Raw genomic sequence first — 19,757 nt, 5'->3', positions numbered from 1 at the left:
AGTCATTTTGCTGAAAGGACAATATAAGTAAACAATTTTCAGAAAACATACTTCTGGTGTTATAAAGTTGTCATATGTAATAGGAGTATATTCTCAAGGCAGTTGTTAACAGATCGTGCAAATGAAATTTGGCACTTTACTGCATTACACTGTTTAAGAAAAGCTTAGTTTTTTTTTTTTTTCTTTCTAACACATGAATGCACAATGAAGATACATTAGTGTTTGTATGCTTTTAACATAAAACTGGATTTCATGTTGATGGAAACGTGCTTTTAAACACTTTCGTGCTTAATGAAGATTCAATTTTTTATATGAAATAATTTTTTATATACTGACCACTGCTATAATTAATGAAGAAGTTAGTATCATGAAAGTTATTTTTTTCCCTCGTCAGTGGCAGTGGCAATGTTGGCAGTAAGCCTCCTTATAGTTTTAGGAGTCTTAATTTGAATTCCTGTCTGGTCGACATTCTTCCAATGTTGGTTTTCTTCAGGTATGACCATTTCCTCCTGTTTCCTATGCATATTAGGTTAACCGGTGTACTGAGGGGTTAGCCTGCAATGGGCCAAAGTTCTGCATTGAGTTAATCCTACTGATTCCAACCTTGCACTATATTTTGCTGGCATAGGTTACAGCTCCAGTGATTTAGATATGTTCTGAAAATGATGAGTATATCAGCAGTTGTTTTAAATAGAAGACATTTAAAAAGTTCCTCCTCATATGTTTTATTTAAAATCTGATTTGCGTAGTTGGTATGAAAGTATTTCATGACTTTCAGTGTCTGCTTATGTCGGGTCAGGTCAGGTTGGGGAGCGTGCATTGGTACAGCGCATTGCCACACCCACCAGACGATGAAACACCTCGGGATAGTGGGTGGCAACATCCCAGGCAGACACCTGGTCCAGTCCAGTCCAATGACCATTTATTTGCCACAGCCAGATGTTACATGGGTGTTCCCTTGGCCTGGTCCAGTCGCAATCAGTTCCTCAATAATGAGGATCTTGAAAGCCAGATCACCTTTGGGGAATTGCGCCATATCGCCATAGTACTTTAACGGATACTCCCTTACAATGTAGGTAATGCGCCTTATTCGAGACTCAGATGAGAGCAACCGCTCATTCGACACAAAGTCAAATCAGTGGTACCCAAGGATTCTCTGAAGAGACACAGTAGAGAAGGAGTCCAGTCTCCATCACTGGATAGCGTCCATGACTTGCAACCATATAACAAAACAAGAAACACAAGGACTCTAAAGACTTGGACCGCCATTCTTTTGCAAAGATATCGGGAGCGCCACAAACACCTTTCCAGCAGCCTAACAGTCATCAGTTATGTGCAGTGGACCTTATTGCCAAGGATACATGGTTATTTTGTACAAAGACAATATTTATCTTGAAATCATCTCTTTGTGTTGAACATTGCATTTTACAATGCTTAATGCATATATTTGGTTTTAAAAAATGTTTGTCATATTATGATAATACCAGCATTTTGGAATAGCTGTATCCTTTTTGATTTAGCCATGGTTTGTTTATAAATTTTCTGACAAGTATGCAAAAATGTATACAGTATATATATATATTTCATTTATACTGGGAAATAGAAATCTATATTTCTATTATTTGAATCTTTTCATAGAAGATGAAGAAAAAATGGTGGAATATTTTTATGTTTTTATTCTTTTATACAGCTGTCCTTTTCTCCTACAACACCAGTGAGCAGTCATATTCGAGTGCTATCCCTGCTTGTGTCTATGCTTTTGTCGTGTTGTGGATTGGCAGTTGTTTGTGGAGTGGTTGGATACTTCCATGGAATGCACACTGTAGCTTTCATGGCTGCAGAGGTAAGAACACAACCTTTCTTTCTCTTTCACCTAGTATTTAAAAAAAAAAAAAAAAAAAAAAAAAAAACTTGTTTTATTAAAGATCTGCAGTCTACACCATAAGCTGTATGTCAGTGCTGACATAGGCAGCATCAAAATGTGATGTGGTCTACTAAAATATAATGGGGGAATAAAAAGGTAAACTGTGTTACCTTCAAAAGTAAATGTACATATGTGTCAATTATATTCTGTCAAGGTCCAATGGTATTTTAGACAAGATCAAGATTAGTTGTCTGATAGTTTGCCTTTTAAAATATGACAGCAGTTTGACAGTATAAACTGGTTGTTGATGGTATCAACTGGAATTACATTAGCAAGTGTCAAGAATAGAGATTAAAACTGTTAACTGTTGTCCAGTATACCATACAAGGTGTTTCAGTTCAGATTGCCTCAAAACATTTAAAAACAATTTGGAAACTTAAGCTACAGGTGCCTCAAAAAGAGTAGTGCTATGATTTCTCATACCACCCATGTGTTCACACAGTTCAGCTAGTGAGGTGTGAAGTATGGACAGGTAGCCTGAAACTTTCCAGCATTTTCCCTCAAAGCTGTCTCCCACTTAGTTGACTTGCTGTTTTTTTTTTTTTTTTTTTTTTATTTAAAGCAGTGAAAACGTAATCTTCTTGTCATCTTGTAGACATCCACTGTGTTTTACTTACTATGATTATGTTAGCAGCAGCTTAGGTGGGTGATATTGCCAAACATTTATCTCAATATTTTTTGGGACTTTGAAATAACGATAATTGGATGATATTTTGCATCCTTTAAAAATGTGTTTGTAAACGTCTAGCTTGGTCTTAATAGGATATTATTTGTAGCTTACTAATGAGATTAATGGAAACAACAGTTAAGGAAAACGGGTCTAATTTATTTACTTAAAACTGAAGTAAAATAACCCAAAAACATTAAAATCACTTGTCAAAGTATTACTGAGATCAAACAGTACACACAAAAGTAAACCATTTCAAAGTGGCTTAGAGAATTTACACAAAAGATTGACAAATCTGTTGTATCTATCTATCTATCTATCTATCTAATGAGAGCATTTTACGCAGATGCTTACCCTTAATGTAAACCAAGATATGAATCCAAAGGGAATAAAATACTAATCGTAATTGACCTACAGGGCATGAACATTACAGTCTGGATAAACAAACTGCTCTGCTCTAAGGTGAATTGTGCAGCATACAAGCAAGAACAAAAATCTAACATATTGTACTATAGTGTAAAAATCCAAAGTTCAGTGAAATACTGTACAGAAAAAACACTGTAGCATTTGTAAACAAGTTCCGTCATATATCACACAAAGATACAAAAAAAGCCCAAACCTGTAATATTTTTAAACAAATTACTAATTTCCAAGTTCTGTCCAAAATTGCACAAAGATATAAAAAAATAAAACAATTGCAAAATTCTACTGAGGAAACTTCAATTTGTGTAACAGAAACACCAATCTGTCTACAGCATCCCTCCCTTGTCATCTCCTGCTCCAACTTCTGTAGCCTCAGGGGTGGGGTGGAGCAGGGCAAGAAGGTGGGGATCTGTGTGAGTGTTTAAATAATGAAAGAAAAAAATGTGCTTTGGAATCGAAGACCACCAACCAAAAAGCCTTTCATAATAAAACGTGCCCGATAGGCATATCAACAACAACAACATTTATTTATATAGCACATTTTCATACAAAAAGTAGCTCAAAGTGCTTTACATAATGAAGAGAAGAAAAATAAAAGACAAAATAAGAAATTAAAATAAGACATTAGTTAACATAGAAAGGAGTAAGGTCCGATGGCCAGGGTGGACAGAAAAAACAAAAAAAAACTCCAGAAGGCTGGAGAAAAAAATAAAATCTGTAGGGGTTCCAGGCCACGAGACCGCCCAGTCCCCTCTGCTTCTTACTGAGATAAAAATAATCTGTTCAAATGGATTCATAATTCATTCGGATAGATTATTTATTTATTTATTTTTGCCTTACACCTATGAGGCGCTGTACATATGTCAATTTCACCTAAATTGCATTTTATAGAGGAACAACCGTTTTGGCCACACCAGCTTTGTATGTCGTGACTCATTCATCTCGGTCTTCGTTTATTACCTGCAGCAGTTTCCACTTTGTTCAGTTACTTTTGTCTTACAATTACAGGAAAAAAGGTAATTGATTTTGATACAAAAATTAAGGTGATCAAGCAGTATGATGGAGGAAATAAGGTAAATGCAATGGCATGTGCATTTAAGTTATCCCATTGTAACTGGTGTTTACACACATGCCATACTAGTGAACTCTGGCTTTGAATTCGGTTAACTTCCGATGCTTGTGCGTTGTAACTCACAATGTGCCACTTTGTGTGAACTGCCTGTTAAGTTTTATTATTAAAAAGCTGAAATGTTGAAACGGAAAACACCGGAGTGCTCAAACTCTGCCAGTACAATTCCTCCTCTTGCAGTTAACACAGTGAACATTGGGAGAGGCTCACAATGATGATGTAACACAACACAGACAAAGGTGTGTTTTTTTTTTTTTTATTGTTTTTTTACAAAGTAAGTGACATATTCTCATTTTAGCTCACACATTGTTAAAACAGCAAGCAGCAACTAAAGAAGAATTCAGTAAGCATCTTTGCAGTTATCTTGGGTCTAATTAGGTATTCAGTGGGCACACTGGTTTCCTCATACATTAAAAAGTTAGCTTAATTGCACGAAGGTGCATTGTAGTAAACTGGTGTTTCATATACAGCTAAGTCTACTTTCTGACTGTTGCCCAACCTAACCATTATAAAATTCACATGCTTATGTGAATTTGTAGTTGAAAAAGTGGGTTTAGTAAATTCATGAGAGTTTAACCAGAGAGAGATTCTGTAAAAATAAATAAATAAATAAAAAGTGATGTTTATTTTATATAGCTATTCATGACATTTCTTTTTTATGACTACTTTTAAGGCAGGATTTCTTAACACAGTTTAATGAAGAAACTTATTCAGTAGTTATTTTGAAATAAAGCAACTGTGCAAATAATGATGGAATATATTCTATTCATCATTTTACTATTTGGTATTAACCTCACTTTATTTTTTTTTTTTTTGTTTTTAGTGCTTGTTGGTCACAGTTCGTACAGGTCACGTCATCTTGCGGTAAGTACTGTATATAATGTTTGAACATCTTTGTTATGAAGCAAGAAATCAATTTTTAATCTGATTGCGTGGTGTATTTATCAGTTGTTGTGTTTTGCTGATTCTTTCTCACATCTGCTATATAATAAAACACTGAGGTCTGTGTGTCCAGTCCCTCAAGACAGTCTGCTTGATCAGTGTGGTTTTTCTGTGATTGGTCAGTTTGGCTTTGGTGATGTGACGAAAGAGGAAGTGCGAGGGTGAGACTTACCAGGAGGAGTAAAAGTGCAAAACTGCAAGAGTCCCCTTCAAGGATGGGAAGAAGTGAGAAGGGCTCCTCAAAAATAATGGCAGTCTGAGAAGCAGGCTTTAAAGGAACACGCTTGAGAAAATGAGCGCCAGTGAAGAGAGGTTCTGGCACAATTGTCAATCTATAGTATATAGAGTTACATACTTACTAAGTTGTTTCAAAGTGCTTTAGAAAGATATCCTTTTATATTAATTCAGATGAGCTAAATCATGCATTTCTGTCTTATCATGCAAGCAATATTCTCTTCATAATGTAATAGTTACTATAAATGATGCAAGATTTTAGGCCAACTCTAAATATGTAATGTTTAAATTTTCAAGTTTCTACTTGTACCATAGTTTATATAATCACACATGGGGAAACTATTGTGGCAAGTTCACAATTTCAACTTTGAGTTCTCAATAGATTTACATTGAACTTCCAAGATGTGTAATCCCTGAATATTATTTGACCACTTTTCCGTGATGTCTTCCTTTATATGAGTCTCTGTGAACAGAGTGCCCGAAACATTAATTTCTCAGTCTGAGTGAAACAGTTAAAAGAATGCTAAAAGACCAATATTTTTGAATGAAATTACCCCAGGAAATTTTGCCCTGCAAAAATAAACATATAGAACATTGATCTATATTAATGAATAAACAGTTGATGTCCAAAACCTTCTTGCATATTATTTATTAATAAAATTAGGATATCTGCTTCATAAGTGGTGCCACTGTAATAGCCAAGGGAGAGATTTATTTCAGACTTCATTTTACTATTTAGAAGTTTAAGTAATACTTTTTAAAGTGTTTTGTGGCATTGCCTTGTAATTGCTTAACTTGAATCAAATGATCAGAGTAGCTTCTCACAAGCTTCTGTCAATAAGTGTCATGAAGTTTTACCCATTCATTCCTCTTGACAGAACTGTTGTAACCCAATTAGGTTTGTGGTTCTTCTTGCTCGGACACTCTTTTAGTTAATTCTGTGGGATTCAGGTCAGGCTTTGTGTTGGCTACTTAGGTACGTTCACCTTGTTGTCTTTAAGCCATTATGTCAGAACCTTAGAAATATGCATAGCATTATTGTCCTGTTGGAAGTAAGGCTATGGGATGTCTTAAAAGTTCACATCAACACTTTCTCATGTTAAAACCTTGATGAACAATGATAACATTGCCTGGGTTTGTGGACTGCGAATAATTTACAGTAGCTGCTCTACCACTACAGAAAGCATCTGTACTGAGCAGTGAAACGGATGGTTTAGGGATAGGGTAGAGATGTAATCGTGGGTCATTTTAGCTTGCGACACATTAGTTTTGTTGTTGCACAGATGGCTTCAACTCTGCACATATATTAGTATTTGGAAATGTTATTATGATGATTCAATATTGATTCATTCCAAATTCACAATGTGTCTGTGTTGTAGTAGGGGCATCTTCCTTTAGCAACAGCTGTTTAGGCCATGGCAATGAAAAGAATCTTTTAATGGTGAATGTAGTTTGTTTGGTACTTGATACCTACAACTCCTTCACTGGTTTCTTTTGTTGTTGCTTTTTTGGGGAATCAGCTGAACATTTTGCAGCAATGTTTGCTCATCCTTGGGAGTTAATTTATGACTCCTTCCTGAATGCCTCAGTGTCTGTATGGTCCCTAGATAAGAAGCTGTCTTGTGGAGGTCCAAATTCCCCAACCAAGATCTTGGCTGAGCTCGGATTCTCCCATTGTATCAAAGGCACTGGCTCTAAAGGTAGGTCCTTAAAGACAGCCACAAGTGCACTCCCAAAAAAGTAAATTAAGACAATTTGCCCATCAGAGTTTTCTAAAATTCATATCAATTTGTGTAATCTTCCAGGCTGTTTAAACGGGAATGCTGCTTGGTGTGTGTAAACTTTTGACCCACTGAAAATCTGTTACATTAAATAAAGGCTAAAAATAATCTGTCTCTTGGCTATTAAGTTGACATTATCTGTTATGGAAATAAAGTAGATACCCTAATTGACTTAACACAGGGAATTATATGATGACGTTACTTGTGTGAAGTTGTGAAACATTAAGTTTGAAAGTCTTTAGGCAAGGTTTGAAAATTTTGTGATCATTGTGTTCTTTCAGTCAAGTATTTGTTTATTTTAAGCAAAATAATTCCTGTAGATTTTGTTCTAAAGAGAATTTTTTCTTCTTGTATTTGTACCCTAACTGTGTACATTTGAGGAAAGACCATATACATTTGTTTCAGCAACATATGGTTCTTGCATCTTATAAGAAAAAAATCCTAAGAAAATATTGGCCTCCAATATTTTACTACTAAAAATCACAGCTATACGTAGAAGCACATCAGTTTTTTTTTGTTTTTGGGCAAGAAGACATTTCCTTTAAAAGCAACTCTGCAGTAGTGTCTGCAGGTCTCAAACTTCATTTCAGGCAGGTGCAATGAATAATGACTACATGCACCTGAAAGAATAATCCTAAGGTACATGTATCCAAAAGGGTTTCATGAACTGGGAGTTTTAATTAAAAAGTGGCGGGAAGAAAAATGCAACCTAGTAGTAAAGCTGACATTTGCAAAAACCTAATGCCAGTCTCTGTCATAGGTGTGTTTTAAATGTAATTGTATAAGGACCTATAGTGGCAATGTGGTAAAATAAGCAACTGTACAAATTTCCAGAACAACCATGTGCATATCAGAAAGCTCTGCTTTGAATTTTCATTCTAACATTCTACTTTTATAAGTAGGAGAATGGGACCACCATGCCCATTTCCTCTTGAAAAGCACCTTCCTCTTTTCCTTTCAAAATGGTGGCATGGTTAATCTCCCTGAGGCCTACAATAGACTGGTGTTCCTTCCATGGTTCGTCATTGACTTAATACCTGTTGGTGGTCCTCAGAATGTGATCCAGCCCATCCAATGTTAAAGACAGACATTTTTTTATAAGCAGTGAGAATTATGGCTTATTGAATTAAATTATTTTTTGTTTTATAATTTTATACCATTCATTGTATTTTTTCAGTTATACTATCCATTTGTGGGACCTTAATCATGAGGGCACTTGGGAAAGCAAAGGAACCTATGTTTACTACACAGATTTTATCATGGAGCTCACATTGTTGTCTCTTGATCTTATGCATCATATTCATATGTTGGTAAGTACTCTTATTTTACTTTTGACCTCCTGTTATCTACAACTAGCCAGTTAGATTTTAAGGAGGAAATTGGTTATTTTTATGACCTAAAGAATGTCTCATATTAAGAAGATGATAACTTTAATTTTGTTTTGCTGGACCCCATGGATGGGAACAGTTTGCTTAAATGCTTTTCTATGTATTACACAGATGTGAAAAAGTGTACTTTATGAAAAGCTGAGTAAGCCACACCACCATTTCTGATGTCTATATAAAGCTTGATGTTTATCTAAGACCAGGGCTCTTGTTCTTACCTGTACAGGTGCACCTGATTTTAATTTTATGCATTTGTTGCGCAGTACAGTAGTATAAAAAGGTGCAAAATGAGTGTTATTTTTTTATAGCATTTTTAAAAATTAGATCATCTTTATCAGTTTTGCTGAAATGATTAAATAGCATTTGTCCATAGTAGTGTAGTTTTTGTGTAATGACTGTATATAAGTAGTTGTTAAATTATTTTCATATTTATATACCTTGCAGGAAGAGAGCTAATAGTTTTCTGTGGCTTCTAAGACACAGATTAACCACCAGTAGTTTAGGAAATGTATGATAAGACAAAAATACTGCTTGCTAGAACGGCAAGTCGCAGGATAGAGAAAACTACATGACAAATGCAAGTGTCCCAGTTGGAAGTGTCATGTCAAAGCCCTTTCAAGATGTAGCTCTTTAAAAAAAAAAATAAAAAAAAAATAAAAAAATTTAGATTTAATCCTTAATTTCTGTGTGGATTTTGTAGCAAATCAGTGGTAACCTCAAAGTTCAAATGGCTTGCTATCAATCACATTGATTGACACTTGTCTTCTGTCAATTATGCACACCCTGTATGTGATTTTACTTTGACTGCTGATCACCTCAGTTTTTCCTTGCTAGTGTAGGTTGCTGCAGTCTTACCCTAGAAGCAGAATACTTTTATACATGGTAATTATTTGAAGATATGCTGCTTTTGCATTTTAGCATAGTATTGCACAAATGAAGCATACTTTGTGCTAAAGGCATCCATTCTGCTTCAAGATATGAAAACAATTAGACTTCAATACTGCCACGTTCTATTTAAATATACAATTAATCATCTCCCCTATGCTTGTGTGGGGGAATCCTCCCATTTGCAGATAATGAAGGATATAATTGATTGCTATCAAGTAATTTGGTTTTGTGCAAATATTAAACTTGAATATAATTATGTACTGATTTATACATTTTTCCCCTGCTTTATATCAATTTTATGAGTAATATTGTGTTTTTTGTCCCTGCATATTTAGCTTTTTGGGAATATCTGGCTTTCCATGGCAAGTCTGGTGATTTTCATGCAGCTTCGGTATCTTTTCCACGAGGTTCAGCGCCGAATTCGCCGCCACAAGAATTACCTTAGAGTGCTTGGAAATATGGAGGCAAGGTGGGTTGAATATTTTACATCTTCTTTGTTATAGAAAGTTTAAAGTTATAATTGTTAAAGATTCTTAAAATGGTGAAATTGACAGTTGGGTCATATTTGTACATCTAGAGGGTACATGAATGAGCAAAACTACTTTTATTTAACCCTATAATGCCAATTATGTCAGATCATTGGTTTGGACCACCATTATTCCTTTTGACTGAACCTCATTTACCTAATGAATAAATTTTAATAGTTCTTTGATTACTTTTTTTGTAATTTATTGGGACTACGAGCATTTGCATTCCAAATATGAAATATGAGTCAAGTGAATGTACCCTTTGAAAAAAACAAAGCAAAAATATTTGCTTAAATTGACCAAGATGCAAGGTGCAAAAAAAAAAAAAAAAAAATACCTGGTATAGGAGTACGTTATGTACTGAAATAGATCTTAATTGCGTGAAACAAACAGTTTACATTATCTAATTTTGAAATGAAAAATGTGTACACAGTATTGCAGGTTTTAGGTACTGAATTAATATATAAGTAAGTGGGATAAGTATGAATGTTGCATGCTTTAGAAATTGGTTTTCTCGTATGCTAAGATTGAAAATAATGTCCAGTTTTTAGTATTTGGCCAAATGTCTAGATAGCAAATAAAATTAAAATAAGGGCTGAAATGTTATAAACTGCATAGACTGATTAGTAAGAGCACATGAAGTCCACCGGGTGAATCAATTCCTTTACTTGCGGTTAGTAATTTTGGTGCACAAGATGCTACATTTTCAGAGTGTAGAGTTGGTACCTAATTGGACAACTTTTATATTTATTTCAAATAGTTTGTCTTGAATAAATTGAGTAATATTATCGAAATCAATATATAACATAAATAGGGAGACTTAAGAAGAAAATTTTATGAAGTTGCACTTGTCTTTTTACATGTGATCTGTGCAGTATGTCCATATATGACCTTGTAAGGTAAGTTGAAACTGTCTTAAGTAGCAGATGTCGCGTCCCAAAAATACCTTCTTGAATGTAAGGAAATGAAAACAGACATATGGAAATTAAGGTCTTGGGTTCAGTCCACATTTAAGATTTCAAGCTTCTGTGGGAAATGCTCCTATAGTTTCCTGGTGGTAGGCTAAAAGCCACACCTTTTTTGGAACCACTTCACTTTTACAAAAGATTAGCAAAAGGGTGGCTGTGCTCTTTATCCAACATTGGAAACAAGGCAGAGATGAGAATTTGCATGTACTGTATGTATATAATGAGCAAAATATACATTTAGGATTTATCTGAACAAATAATTTTGTAATGCTTTTTACAGTAATGAATGGGTTTTGCTAATATTACAAATAAGTAATGTTTAGCGGGGAAATGTTTCAACGAATTGTTTTGTTTTGTCCATATTTCCAATAAGAAGTAAATACTATTTTCAAGAAACAAAGTTTCCAAAAGAAAAATATTTTGATATCCCAAGAATATGTCTTGTGCATTTTTGGAAATATGTATGTTTGTATGCATGCTGTGTGTATGATGAAAACTTTGTGGACACTGTAACTTGACAACAGATGGTTCATGTGTGGACCGCTTGTACTTATTATTAGTCTTAAGATCTGATTAGGATTTTGCTGAATGCTAATTATTCTGCTTTAAGCTTTTAAAATCCATAAAAACAACAGCCAAACACAGCTCAGAAGTTCACAATTTTCACTTGTGCATTTAAAAATTTGAAGAAAAAAAAAAAGACTTGATTAGATTTTATTCCTATATTAAGCTATTACAATGTCTTTACTGTTGACATAGTTACAGGGGAATTGGTTTATTATTTGTTCAAAGTTAGGCCAAAAAAAAAGCCCAAATATTTATCAAAATATATATTAATCACGTTGTAATAGCTTTGCCTTTGAAGTTGTCTAAATTATGAAAATAAACTTCAGTGGTGTTGCATATTTTAAATATGAAGTAGTGTGCTGGCCTCATCCAGATTTCTTTTTTTTAAATAAGTGATTGTTCTTTATATATTTAATAATTGATTCTTTTTACTTAGAAAATGTAAATGTCTGTTCCTGGGTCTGTGCTGATTTTTGAATGAAAAAATATATTGTGACTATTTAAAGAGCACTTCGTACACAATTTGTAACCATCAATAAGAATTCAATCATTTTCCTCTTGTCTATTCAAAAAGGTTTGCAGTGGCAACACCTGAAGAGTTGGCTGTCAACAATGATGACTGTGCTATCTGCTGGGATTCCATGCAGACAGCCCGCAAGCTCCCATGTGGACACCTTTTTCACAAGTAAGGAGATTTTTGTTAAGAGTATGTTATAGTTCAGTAAGTGAAAGCATAGTATATGGCTCCCGCTGAAGGTTTGGCATAATTAAGTACAATTTACTTTCTTTTGCAAAAATAAAAAAAAACACATTGTTTTGAAAATGTTGCATTTTAAAAAGGTATTTTTGATTTCAATGTATGTTCCAGGGCGGCACGATGGCGCAGTGGGTAGTGCTGCTGCCTCACAATTAGGAGACCTGGGTTCACTTCCCGGGTCCTCTCTGTGTGGAGTTTGCATGTTCTCCCCATGTCTGCGTGGGTTTCCTCCGGGTACTCCGGTTTCCTCCCACAGTCCAAAGACATGCAGGCTGGGTGCATTGGTGATTCTAAATTGTCCGTAGTGTGTGCTTGGTGTGCATGTGTGTGCCCTGCAGTGGGCTGGCGCCCTGCCCAGGGATTGTTTCCTGCCTTGCACCCTGTGTTGGCTATGATTGACTCCAGCAGACCCCCGTGACCCTGTGTTAGGATATAGCGGGTTGGATGATGGATGGATGTATTTTCCATCTATATTGAACAGTCATGTAGCATAATAAATATGTGTAGAAAAATATTTTTAATTTAGATTTGAAATTGTAAGAGACCACAGAATCCAGTCTAAGATGTTAAGAGTGTGATTTTTGTCAATTACCGTTACCAGTGGCTAGTTTAATTTGTTCTAACACAGACGTATTGTATGTTTTTTATCTCGGTCAAACCAATTGTTCTTTTTTGCTTTTGGTTCTTGTGTTTGCATAAAACTAATCTGTGTATGAAATATTTCTGGTCTATTTAACAGCTCTTGCTTGCGCTCCTGGCTGGAGCAAGATACTTCTTGTCCAACTTGCAGAATGTCCCTCAATATAAATGAAAACAGCAGAGCAAGAGATGAGCAGCAGCAAGAGAATTTGGAGGAAAACATTGGTACTGTTCCTGGTACTGATGCCAGGCCTCGACTTAACCAACACAATCATTTCTTTCATTTTGATGGTGAGTTTATATTTGTAAACTATTTGTTTTCTATATGAGTGCAGACCTTCCGTGAAGAGCATTGACCAGTACTTCAGGAAAGCATGAGGATCTGACAGTGCTAGTTTAATTGCTTGCCTGCCCTCTTCCTTCATACTTTTGAAAAGATGAGCCATCTTCTAAGTGTTGACAAGGAATTGTCTGTGCCCAGTGACATAGTATGTGGTAAAATTGCCAATTATACAGAGAGAGTTATCTGGTTGGGATTTCAAACTACACAAACCAAACCAAAATTCAATGGGCAATCAGTCAATGGTCTTCTAAGTCACTGATCTATATGTACAGTCTAATCCAAGGGTGCCGTACTCCAGTCCTTGAGGACCACAGTGACTAAAAGTTTTCATTCTTACCATCTTCCTAATTAGTGACCATTTTTTGCTGCTAATTAACTTCTTTTGCCTTAGTTTTAAATAACTTGACTCAGACCCCTTAGTTGTTTCTTTGCCCTTAATTAGCAGCCAAACAATAATGAGACACAAAACAAGCAGCCACATGACCATCTCACCTCTGCCCATCACACAATTTCTGAAAATAAAGAAAGGTGAAGGTTTCAGTAAGGCTGATCTCTCAGGTCACCAAAACATTTTGACAGTTTTCTTATGAAAAACAGAAAATCAAAAGTTTTGGAAATGTCTGCTGTGGCAGAATGAGAGCTACAGCAAGTCATTGAATTAAATAACTGGTTTAATTAACAGCAATATTTGCCTTCTCATTAAGAAACTGGTTGGAGTGAAATTGGAGTTTGAAGCCCCAGTTTAGCTGGTCATCTATTGGCTCGTTTCATGTCTCATTTCTGTTTGGCTGTCATTTAATGAAGAATCAATTCAGAGGATTGAATCCTTAAAATCGGGGCAATTACAATGAAGGTAAAAGAAGTTAATTAGCACTTAAAACTGGTCACTGATTAGTATAAGGGTTAGGATGAAAACCTGTAGCCACTGCGGCCCTCCAGGCCCGGAGTCCGACACCCCTGATCTAATGCATTTTATATATATATATATATATATATATATATATATATATATATATATATATATATATATAAAATTCACTAAGGCATGCAAGACAGGGCCACACCCGCCAACTCAAAGCCCCGCCCACCAACTCTAAGACCATGGGATACGATGACAACTCACAGAGCCACGCCCACCAACTCTAAGAATTCACTAAGTCCATGCCAAGCAAGACGCATGCAAGACAGAGCCCCGCCCACCAATGATTCGAGCAAAAGCATTTGCCAAGAATGTTTTCATTAATCAAGAACGAAAGACGGAGGTTCGAAGACGATCACATACCTTCATAGTTCCGACCATAAACGATGCCGACTGGCGATCCGGCGGCGTTATTCCCATGACCCGCCTGGCAGCCAACCGAGTAACCAAAGTCTTTGGGTTCCGGGGGGAGTATGATTGCAAAGCTGAAACTTAAAGGAATTGACGGAAGGGTGGAGGAGCCTTTCGCTTAATTTGACTCGACACGGGAAACCTCACCCAGCCCGGACACGGAGAGGATTGACAGATTGGTAGCTCTTTCTCGATTCTGTGGGTGGTGGTGCATGGCCGGTCTTAGTTGGTGGAGCGATTTGTCTGGTTAATTCTGATAACGAAACGAGACTCCCTCCTGCTAAATAGTTGACGCGACCCACGAGTGGTTGGCGTCCAACTTCTTAGAGGGACAAGTGGCTTTCAGCCACGTGAGATTGAGCAATAACAGGTCTGTGATGCCCTTAGATGTCCTGTGCTGCACGCGCGCTACACTGAATGGATCAACGTGTGTCTACCCAGCGCCGAGAGGCGTAGGTAAGCCGTTGAACCCCATTCGTGATGGAGACTAGGACTTGCAATTGTTCCCCACAGGGGCTCGCACTGATTAAGCCCCTGCCCTTTGTACACACTCCCCCATTGCTACTACCATGGTCGGATGACTTGGTGGATTATATATAGAAAAGCATTCGTAACCGCAAAGAACAATGAAAAGTCAACGTGGCTCAGAGGTGCATGTGAACTGTAGCAGAGACAAAAGCGACTGTGGCGGTGTTTGGAAAATGAAAAGTCAATGTGACGCACAGCTGCATGTACTGTAGACTGTACACAGATGAAAGCGACTCAGGTGAGGAGTTGGGGGGCGAGCACATGAGCAGGCAGTGTGTACTGAACGATGACTAAGAGATGACTAAGAAATCGGCAGACTAGAATGGCGGGGGGGCCGGGACGGAGGGAGTGGAATGGGCATCCTTCCCCTCTCTACCCGTTCCGCCCTCCGCACCCAAGCGCTGTCCAGCCCCGTCCCTCGCTGTGGGAGGTGGAGGCTGGAGGTCCTCCAGTTTTCAGTCACGGACAATTGTATGTTGCCCTCTCCAGAGTTCCATCTTTTCATTCACCAACAGTCGTATCCTCAAATCCACCCCATTTGGACAACTGTGTCTTTCAGGAAGTGTTCACCCATCAATACATAATTATGCGGCGTAGCCGCGGGTTGGCTAGTATTATATATTTTTCTTGTGTAGCATATGCTGTTACATGTTGTAATAGCCTCAAAAAATAACAAAAACCAGTAGTGGTGTAATAGTGAATCTTCCATTCATCTTTTTTCCCCATCCCTGAAAGTATTTTTTGGCAGGGAATTCTTAGTATCTAAGAAACTTAAGTTTTTTTTAAACTTCTGACAGTTTGAGCTGCCTTGCTAAAGGAGAAGGTAATGTTGCCGGGTATATAAGAGTGTGGGTTCCCAAACTTTAAGCCAAGTCACCCCCAACCAAGGTTGTAACTTCTAGTGAGGGCCCCTCATTAATATAAACTTTAGGCTGCAAAGCATCGCATGATCATGTATCTTGGTTACTGCTAACCGTAGTCTCGCAGTGTGTTTTTGGGTAATGGTTAACCCCATTAGTCAAAGCAAATGCTTAATTGCTGCAGACATTTAATGTATGTATGAACAAATGTTGTTTGATATCTCTAGCCCAGGAGTTCGCAATCCTTTTTCATGGCATAGCCCTTCTGGGAGTTGAAATGTTTAGAATATCGCCATTTTTTGGTCTTAAATTGTTAACTACTAAACTACCACTAGACACAATTAAATGTGACACTTCTTCAATCACCCCAGCATTGTATTTAGGGGTTTTAACAAGGGGTTGCAGATTTTGTGTGTGTGTGTATGTGTGAGACTGACTCTTGTCTTTTTTCTTATGTCAGATACTTTTTTTAGTGCTTTTTATGTAAGAATGGTGACATAGCTTGATGTGGAATGGAAAAAAATATAAATAAGGCCTAAATGTCCATACTTTTAATTTACAAATTTATTTAGGAACTTATGAATCCAGATGAAAAGAAGTAGAAAAATATATCAGAAGTTACATACAAATTAAGGTAAAAAAATAAGACAGAGCCTGCTTTGTAGCTATGCAGTTCCTGTCTGTGTTCAGCCTATTCCTGTATTTAATTTTTTTAAGGAATGATGGTTACTGAACTTGTTCCTTAGTGAATTAAACTGAAAATTTCTAAAACTGTTATAGAGAGAGAGAGAGAGACTGCAATAAGCGGTCTACCATGAAATGGAACATTTAAAAATAAAACCACAGTAGATTAAGGGGGCAATGTAGTAATAACACATGACATGGCAAGGAGAAAATTAATTGTAATGTATAGACATGGCATTCCTTTGAATTTAGCTGCATTCCCATTATGAGTAGCTAAATTACACACCAGATTTACTTTGTGAAGAAAAAGTGCAATATTAAAGAAAGGAAGGTGTTTAAGCTCTTGGTTTCAACTCTAAATCCAATGTCAGAACATACCAGTTTATTTCAAATTATACTAAACATAGCGTTTCACTTGGATTTAATATTGCATTGTTTTATAATGCCAATTTTATTTGTACAGTGGTGCCTCGTACTTCGAACGATTCTAGAGGGTGTTTCATAAAGTACACAGTTTTTAAAAATGTAATAAATCAGCCAAAATCGAAGCAAAATTAAAAATTTTATTTAATTTCATTCAACTTATACTTCAATTTAATAATGAAAAATGATATCGAGCATATGTCTACCTCCACTTTCTCTGCAGGCAGTCATCCAATCGTTGAAATTAACGATAACTCTTTTGCAGACATCCCTGTCAATTTTGCCGATTGCCCGTTGAATTTCCCTCTTCAGTTCGGTAATCATTTGAGGTTTGTTCATGTAAACTTGTGACTTCACATATCCCTATAAAAAGAAGTCACAAGGTGTGAGGTCACATGACCTCGGAGGCCATTCTTGGTTGCCGCCGTGAAGCAAGATCAGGCGCTCAGGAATTTTTCATGAAGCAGGGTGATTGTCTCCCAGGATGTATGGCAGGTAGCCCCGTCTTGCTGAAACCACATTTTATCAATTCCGTCAAGTATTTATATACTTTATTTTCATTTTTTATTTATTATTTAGGGCATTTAATTGTGTTATTTTACCTTAAATTATGTACATTTGCTATTTTATATTTATTGAAAAGGGTATTATAGTTTAGGGTCCTGGAAATGGATTAATTCACTTTCCATTATTTCTAATGGGGTAAATTGATTTGGACTTAAGTAAGAATTAAGTTCTTTGTATGAGGCATCACTGTATTTGGCTATTTATGTTACTTCATTGCAGTTAGATTAGTAAAGTCTTATAAAAAAGTCACAAAGAACATAAAAATAGAAAACTTTGTTTCTTTGATAGAAAAGTGCCAGTTACAAGTTTTCATGGTAAGTGTAATTGAATATTTTACACTGACTTTTTAATAGTTGTCAGCCTGCCTTAATATCATTTTATTTATTTATTTTTCAGGTTCCCGAATTGCCAGCTGGCTTCCCAGTTTTTCTGTAGAAGTAATGCACACTACTAATATTCTTGGAATTACACAAGCAAATAATTCACAACTTAATGCTATGGTAAGCACTGAATACAGTAAGACAACAGCTTTGTTTTTTACATCTGTTTTTTACACTACACTTACATTTTCAAACGTTTTTTGAGCATTTTCACAAAAAGATTAATAGCCTGAATCAAACGTTATTAAGCAAGGTTTACATTTAGTCTTCAGTTAAGTAAATGGAACAAATCAGCCTGTGCTTGAGAGATTGTTCCAGTGATCTTTTATGTTCAATGGCATTTTCATGATGAAAATAAGGCTTTAATATAGTAATTTTAAGATTTGCTTAGTTTTTAAATAATTTAAGTTTTAAATACCATTGTAAATTATTATAAATTTTAAGACACCTATTTCTAGAGTCAGTAGTTCTTTCTGCAGGAATATGCGTGGTGAACTATGCTTTCCAATTAACAGGCACATCAGATACAGGAAATGTTCCCCCAGGTCCCATACCATCTTGTGCTTCAAGACCTCCAACTGACGCGCTCTGTAGAAATCACCACTGACAATATTCTAGAGGGCAGAATCCAGGTGCCTTTCCCCACACAGGTAAGGTTTTATTTATTTATTTTAAATATACATATTCAGAGATCTCACACTAGTCCATGGTGTAGTATTATACTTAATGCAGAGGGGCATTTGCTTACATAGGGTTAAACTACAGAACCTTGGCAATTTGATCACTATAATATTATCATTGTATGGTAAAATATTACCCTTAAAATTATATAAAAAATAATTCCTTTGTGTGGGTCCATTACACCTGATGACTATAGTATTAGGGTGCTGTACCGTGTTAGCCATTATGAATGTAGAGAAAAACCAAGCAAAATGACACCTTTTATTGGCTAACTAGAAAGATTACAATATGCAAGCTTTCGAGGCAACTCAGGCCCCTTCTTCAGGCAAGATGTCTTGCCTGAGTTGCCTCGAAAGCTTGCATATTGTAATCTTTCTAGTTAGCCAATAAAAGGTGTCATTTTGCTTGGCTTTTCTCTACCTGATGACTATGAAATTCATTAAATTATAAGTGCTATTATGAAGGCTAAAATAACTAAGTACATCATATGACCTTTTTTGAATTCATTATAGTGAGGGTTAAACCCATAGAAAATGTATAGATGTGTACAAAACTTGAAAGCAGTTAAGCTTTCTTGCATAACCCGCAGCATTGAAACATAATAATTAACTGATTTAATACTTTAGATACTGCAAAAATGCATCTATTATTCATTTACTGTTAACAAAACCTTAATAAAGGCTTGTTCTTGTCTTCATGGTTATTATCTGTGTGTGTGTGTATATATACACACACACACACATACATACATATATATATACACACACACACACACTAGGGGGATCCGCCCCCTCCAGTGCTACATGCCGTTGTGAAGAGGAGGACTGAATGCACCCCATGAAGACTGGAAACAATTATTCCTCTAGAAGCAAAACTTCACATTTAAATCGATCTGCATAATTAAAATTCTATGTATAATTCTTTTTTTATATATCTAATAAAATACCACATATAACATTAATTAGCTTTTCTTTTTAATGTCTGAGTAACTGCTTAGTTAGATGCATACACACACACGTGCACATATATACATGTGTATGTGTGTGTGTGTATGTATGTATGTACTGTATATAAATGCCACCCACTTTCCATTGCATTGACGTACCGAGTATCTAAATATGCTTGAACTT

The 19,757-nt window shown here is 36.1% G+C and overlaps 1 protein-coding gene across 2 annotated transcripts in view; it reads left to right on the top strand.

Moving 5' to 3' along the window:
• Positions 1-19,757, top strand: part of LOC114657472 (E3 ubiquitin-protein ligase AMFR-like) — an 80,769-nt gene that overhangs the window by 31,769 nt on the left and 29,243 nt on the right. For both annotated transcript variants that reach the window (XM_028809327.2, XM_028809326.2), the window contains exons 4-11: positions 1,691-1,843; positions 4,967-5,007; positions 8,278-8,410; positions 9,709-9,842; positions 12,010-12,120; positions 12,932-13,122; positions 17,963-18,066; positions 18,462-18,596. In XM_028809327.2, coding sequence (XP_028665160.1) covers positions 1,691-1,843; positions 4,967-5,007; positions 8,278-8,410; positions 9,709-9,842; positions 12,010-12,120; positions 12,932-13,122; positions 17,963-18,066; positions 18,462-18,596 — 1,002 coding nt within the window. The remainder of the gene's footprint in view (positions 1-1,690; positions 1,844-4,966; positions 5,008-8,277; positions 8,411-9,708; positions 9,843-12,009; positions 12,121-12,931; positions 13,123-17,962; positions 18,067-18,461; positions 18,597-19,757) is intronic.

The sequence above is a fragment of the Erpetoichthys calabaricus genome, chromosome 9 (genome assembly GCF_900747795.2).
Source record: "Erpetoichthys calabaricus chromosome 9, fErpCal1.3, whole genome shotgun sequence".
Classification (NCBI taxonomy): Eukaryota; Metazoa; Chordata; class Cladistia; order Polypteriformes; family Polypteridae; genus Erpetoichthys; species Erpetoichthys calabaricus.
Note: the sequence above shows the minus strand (reverse complement) of the source record. Positions and strands in the feature narration are given on the sequence as shown.